This window comes from Aptenodytes forsteri, unplaced genomic scaffold (genome assembly GCF_000699145.1).
Source record: "Aptenodytes forsteri isolate BGI_AS27 unplaced genomic scaffold, ASM69914v1 Scaffold92, whole genome shotgun sequence".
Classification (NCBI taxonomy): domain Eukaryota; kingdom Metazoa; phylum Chordata; class Aves; order Sphenisciformes; family Spheniscidae; genus Aptenodytes; species Aptenodytes forsteri.
The window spans coordinates 7113745-7120135 of NW_008794581.1; the positions used below are offsets into that span (position 1 = coordinate 7113745).

The 6391-nt window shown below is 38.7% G+C and overlaps 1 protein-coding gene across 1 annotated transcript in view; it reads right to left on the reverse strand.

Moving 5' to 3' along the window:
* The window catches only part of ITGA2 (integrin subunit alpha 2), a gene marked incomplete at its 5' end in the record, with an annotated part of 49362 nt that overhangs the window by 24089 nt on the left and 18882 nt on the right, over positions 1-6391 (reverse strand). The window contains 4 exons of the mRNA XM_009272533.1: positions 970-1113; positions 1832-1977; positions 3958-4096; positions 5561-5634. Of these exons, the coding sequence (XP_009270808.1) occupies positions 970-1113; positions 1832-1977; positions 3958-4096; positions 5561-5634 (503 nt within the window). The remainder of the gene's footprint in view (positions 1-969; positions 1114-1831; positions 1978-3957; positions 4097-5560; positions 5635-6391) is intronic.

Consider the following 6391-nt stretch of genomic DNA (forward strand, 5'->3'; position numbering starts at 1 on the left):
ATTATTATTATTATTTTCCTTTTCTGTCTTATTAAACTGTCTTTATCTCAACCCACGAATTTTACTTTTTTTTTTTTCCGATTCTCTCCCCCGTTCCACTGGGGTGGGGGGGAGTAAGCAAACGGCTGTGTGGTGTTTAGCTGCCTGCCGGGTTAAACTACAACAGTGTTGAACAGATTTGCCAAAATCAAATGGCAAACAATTAATTAGCAAAAGCCTCGAGCTAAGTTTTTCAGAGAAATGGTCAACCTTGTGTTATATTTGTGTACAGTGCCTAAAACCAGGGCCAGGGAGCTACCTAGGGCAGCAGGCCCCCGGTCACTAATACTGCTTAGCCACTAACTTGCTTATTGATTCCATTTTGGTCTGTTCCAGCTGGCTTATTCCCAGATTACATGCACAAGCAATTCTGGGGAAAGTTTGCAGCCGCTCCTAAAAAGCAGAATGGGTGAGATCGCACTGGGAAGGGCTCCATCCCCAGTCCTCTAACCAGGCAGGCATGGCACCATTTACCCCTGCCCTTATGCCACACCCCGGGAAAAGCACATGCTCCATTTCTAGTTACAAAAACACCACTCGCAGTATTTCTAACACTTTGAAAAAGATAACGCTAAACAGCGACTGACAGGCCCAGAAAAGATCCAGGGCCAAAGGCTTTTTAGCATGCATGTGGCCAGTCTGCTTTGAAAGAAGCTAGCCCTAAGCAATGCCGGCTTGAGCAAGACTGCTGCACCAGTTGGCTGTGGGGCCAGGGATCGCTCTTCTGATCGCTCTCTGATTTAACAGAACAGACACTGCCACTAAGTACTATTGCAGTTTGGACTGCTTTTTCCTTGGTAAAACTGTAGTCCAGGGAACAACAGTAAATCCAGCAAAAACCCAGTAAAAACAGCAAATGAAAACATCAGCACTTATCATGGATGGAGAGGCAGGAAGCTGATTCCAGCTTCGCTACAGTGCCATTCTTACCTTTGTGATGGAAAACATGTATACTCTCCCTTCCTCTTTCTTCAGGTCATTCATAAACATTGGTGCACCCACAAGCAGCACATCTGTCACAGAATCTCTGTTAACATCCACTGAACACACCACGCTGCCAAAGTAGGAGCCAATCTGAAATCAGTAGTAAGAGGGTTGTGTTTGCATGTGGATTTTGTAAAACATAATGTTTAGCACCTGACTCAGAAAACTTACACCCAGAAATAGTCCAATACTAATGAATGAAACTGCCCATTGGAATGAAATTACTATATAACATACTCCAGTGTTTGAAGAATCATATCCTTATCATATGTCCACTGTTTCTGCCCAGAAGCTGCTGCTATGGCTTCACCACTCGGCAATAAGAATGCAAACAGAGAATAAGCTATGGGAGGTATATTTTTTTATATTAAACTGTGCACATGAAACTACCCAATCTCTGATTTACTCTCAGATTTGTCTTACAAACAAACAAAACCAAAACCATCTAAACTCGATGCTCTTTTCCAAATGGAGAAGAGGAGCATCCAAATCTCTCTTTTGATATCATCTACTTCACAACTTCTCTGGCAGAGTGGAGCTCACTCCCCATTAGAAGTGTTGACAGAACGATACATTAAGTAGCTTTGTATATTATCTTTTAGCACTAATTGGATGACTTCCTAAAATGCTGTTTAAGAGTTACAGTTAACCTCACTGACATAGTCCAGTGGCAGAGAAAAGTTCCAAGTGGATTCTAAATGCATTGCAAGAAAGATGAATTTTCAGAACAAATGCATTACAATTTAATGCTGTTGTCAATAAATACAGATGCCTGCAAAATCTGTGTTTGTGACCAAAATATACGTGCCTGCTCGCCTCTCTGGGACTGCACAATTGCGATATTACCATCGCTGTCAACATCATAAACCACTACTCTGCCAGTGTAGTTGGATCTTGGTGCGCCAGCAACAAAATAGATGGAGCTCTGAGTTGAGAGAACAGCAACAGAATAACCTGGGGAGAGAAGCCAACATTTAACATGTGTGAGAGACCACTAACTACAAGTCATCAGGTGGTTATCCATAAAGACACAGAGGATGAGTCAATCTGGTACGTTAGTTGCAGAGAATGATGGGAAGTTAAGCTGTCACATATGCATAAAATTTGCTATAGTCTTCTGGAGAGAACAATGACTCAGATCAAGTTGAAGCAGGTTTGCAGAACAGCATGGACAATAGTTTAGCCTATTCAGTAAAACATAGACCACAAAAATGTCATGCTTGTGAAGAAGATAGGAAAAAGACTGCAAAGAGTATCCTTGGAATGAAGAAATAAAGAGAAACATGAGATGAACATTTGGGCCAGCCTTCAAACTCGGAAGGAACACCTAGCTTCTGTAAAGCTTGCAGTGCATTTTCCCACAGCTTACCAAACCACAGCCCAGTGTACTGGCTGAATACAACAGGCTATATTAATAGCTTGTCAGCTGAAGGGCTTAGGTTGATTGAACTTCTTTGAACGCTTTAATCCTCATTCCCATTATCCTAACATTATTTGCTTTCAGAAAACATCTTTTAATACCTGCAAATATTTTAAACACGTATTAGCACTATAAAGCTAGCATTACTACATATTTTCCATTTCTGTGGTTTAATTACAGCAAATTTATTGTAACAGAAGAAAACAAAATCATCCTTTATAAAGACTATAGTTTAAACTGAATAACAAAATCCCAGTGATTGGGCAGAATATGCAGGTCTTTAGCAAGCTGCAGGACAATGTGAGGAGCACAGTCTAAAAGGATTACGCCTTGATCATTACGTATACCAGTCTAATTCAGATTTGTGTTCAGTCACTGTTTTTCTAGGGAGAGAACATCACTGGAGACTAGAAGTTCAACAAGCAACAACAAAACAAGATTTTATTCTGCAAGTTAAGGCCACACGTTCCTAATTAATACACCATACAGCCATTTGAAGTGAGAGGGTGCAGTGCAGAATGGGGGCCAATCTAGCAAGCTGTGATGTGCTAGCAGCCCTTTAGCTCTCTGTAGCTCTTAGTGGGGGACGGAAGAAGGTGGAAAGGAAATGAAGGGACAGCAAAGGCAACAACATTGTTTGCTCCAAAAAGATTAAGGCCAATACTCTAGAAAGTGCCTTGGGGAGACGTGCTGAAGGGAAATGACCTGACCTTTTAAGAATTATTCTAGAAAAGGGAAGAACAGAAAGTCTGAAGAGGTCACACATGCAAAAGAGCTACTGCTCATTAGGTTAGATTTAGATTTATTCATTATGTTGGATGCAAGTAATGCTAAGCCATAGGGAAAAGAGCATGTTAGCTGCAAAAATAGCATCTCATTAAATAACTTAAAGGATAAGAAAGTCATAGGTGTTTAATGTAGTAGTTCAGGGATGAATCACCCGAGCAGGCATGTTGTAGGTTTGCAGAAAACATTTCAATAAACTGAGAAGACAAACTGAGTGGCTTTAGTGGGTCACAAAAACATGGGTCAGAAAATATATGGGGGTTATAAATAAGACCTCTGTTAAACTGCAGCAATATTCCTAAAACTATAAACTGAACTGGAAAAGGCCAAGAAAAGAGCGAGCACAGATGAAACGATAGCAAGTCAATCAACTTCTCATCCACATGTAATTGGGGAAGTACATACAAATATTAAAACAGAAGGTACCCATAACGATCAGTATGATACACTAAGCAGCCTTTTCAAATCCCATGACTTCTTATGTCTCTGTGACAAAGCCTGGGTTTTTTTCAGCTTACCACATTGATATGAGTAGAATTTTAAAAACACAATAAAGATTTCATTCAATGAACTGTTGATCAGTAAATAAAATCTTTTTGGATGCAAAATTCTTTTCATATTCTCAAATCAGTTCTTAACAGGAGTCTGGCTAGAGCCGAATTTCCCAAGTTCTTTAACATCTTAATAAAGGTTTGATACATTTCCAGATTTGTATTTCAGCCCCTTACCTAGATAAGAGCTATGATTTCTGTCCTGTAGAATTTTCTCGAACACATGGCTTGGAAAGGTGGTGACTCTGTCTGAAGACTCCTGAACTACTGTTCCACTCCAGTCATAGGCCCCAACAGCACCCAACAGCAGAATATCCTTTAAAAAGTAAAAATCAACATTTTAGAACTACCTATTTCAGAAAAAGTGTGAGCATAGCTGAAGTTACCATATGTAAGTTCCTACATCACTGTGTTTAAGGCCATGATGTATAGTCTAATGACTGCAAGCAGTTGACTGGAGCTGCTTATAGTTACTGCTTACATGTAGGACTTTACTGCCCTATTAAGAGGGATTATCACCCCTCTACTGCAAGAGGATAAGTGACTGCTTTAGCTCCCAGGGCACTGCAAACTCAGGATAAAATGGGTTTATTTAAACACTGTGATAATTTCCTAAGCCTGTCCACCCTAGGGTTGGGCTTGCCAAGTCTATGCTTTTGTGCACTCATGATCCTCAGAAAACTGAGGATCAGACAAACAAAACTGTAAGAAAAACCTAAAGCCCCCTTTTTGTCAACAGAAGTGCCAATGACAGCACACAAAAACTGATGGAAAAAGATACAAAATTTCATTCTTTAAGTGTATTGTAAGGAGATGTCCCTGAGAGAACAGTTAGATCTACAATCCAAATTATTATGGCTTATTATACAGAATACTTAATACAGAAATATTTAATCTTAGACTTGTATACATAAAACAAACATAGTTTAGATTATACAAATTACTAGAATTCTTTACTGAACTGAGATACTGTTATAGAAAACTGCAGTAAAAATAGTATGTGTAATTTTCCTGAAGAAAACCCCAAATCTTTCTTAATTTTTGCCACCTCCTACCATCAAGTGCTTGGTAAATTAAAACTTCAATTTGTGCAAATACAGAGGACTTTTTAAAAATTATTTCATTCATCTTTAAGGGCTATGAGAAAGAAAGAACATTCCTATATTTTCAGTTGAAAGCTGCTTGAACCACACTTGAATTTTACAAAGAGGACCTATTTGGTCAAGATGATCTTAAAATTGATTAGCAAGAAAAATATATCTGATTTATTATTCTTTGTAATTTCTAAGTGAAATATGCTTTAAACAAATATTAACAACTTCACAAATATCAGACAAATTCTTTTCAGACTTGACTTATTTACATCTTGGTGACTGCCTAGAAATATACCAGCTTTACAATATGGTTTCAATTCTTCTGAGTTTTCAACTACAAAATATTAACTTGGAGCAGTTGAATTTTTCATGCTCTGTGAACTCAGAAATCACTGAAATAATTGGATTAACACATCTCAAAATCATTACATGAAAGAAACTATTACTCAGCTTCACATATTAATGTATATTTTTTTCATTGTAGGGATATACAGCATCTATTGGAAGTCATTTTTGTGGTATTCAAATAAAAAAAAACAAACGAAGATAACTTGACATTCTCCTGCTTGTAAAAAAATCTTAAAATTGGCCATCGCATTTTATTAGTCTTATTTTGTTACACTTCTAAGCATTCATGTCTACGTAATTACATCTATTTGTATCATTAAATAATTAAAGTCACATACCTTCTTTTGTGAGTAATACGCACTGAAGCCCACCTGTGACATTTCCATTTGGAATGTATCACCTTGATCTGTACCTGGGAAAACAAATATTCACATATAGTTAATACTATAGAACCACACAAGAGACCCAATATTGCTGCCTCTGAGCACAGCTATATAGGGACTGTATATTATTTTTTCCAAATCCACCAATTCTGCTTAAACATTTCCAACATTTACAAACAACGGAAATCTGAGAGCTAATAAACTGTAGAATATTTGGAGGATTTAATGGCAAATTGGTAAGACGGAGCCATGATGCTATGAGCCTCTTCCAAAAAAAGGCCGAAGATAATGATAAAGATGGCTTGAATCAGTCTGCACAGTGCTGTCACGGTGGCTAATCTCTTTTTATGTTTCCTAGGAAGCACTAATAATACACTGAAATTAGCAGCTTTAATAACTGTATATTCACAACTTTCAAATGAATGTTTATTATCATGTAGGACATATAAAACTGTCGTAATTGTCTTGAAAAATACTGTGACGTGCAGGAATATTTCCTGACCTAGATGGATGGGACTCAAGTAACAGGAATTCAACGGGAGTACAAAAAACCCAAGAGGGGGAGCTCACCCAATCCCCTTGAATTGATTAACAGCATGGGCCTGGTAAAAGACAGAGGTGAAAGAGGACCTGGGCAGGCTGGATCGATGGGCCGAGGCCAATTGTATGAGGTTCAACAAGGCCAAGTGCCGGGTCCTGCATTTTGGCCACAACAACCCCATGCAGCGCTACAGGCTTGGGGAAGAGTGGCTGGAAAGCTGCCTGGCGGAAAAGGACCTGGGGGTG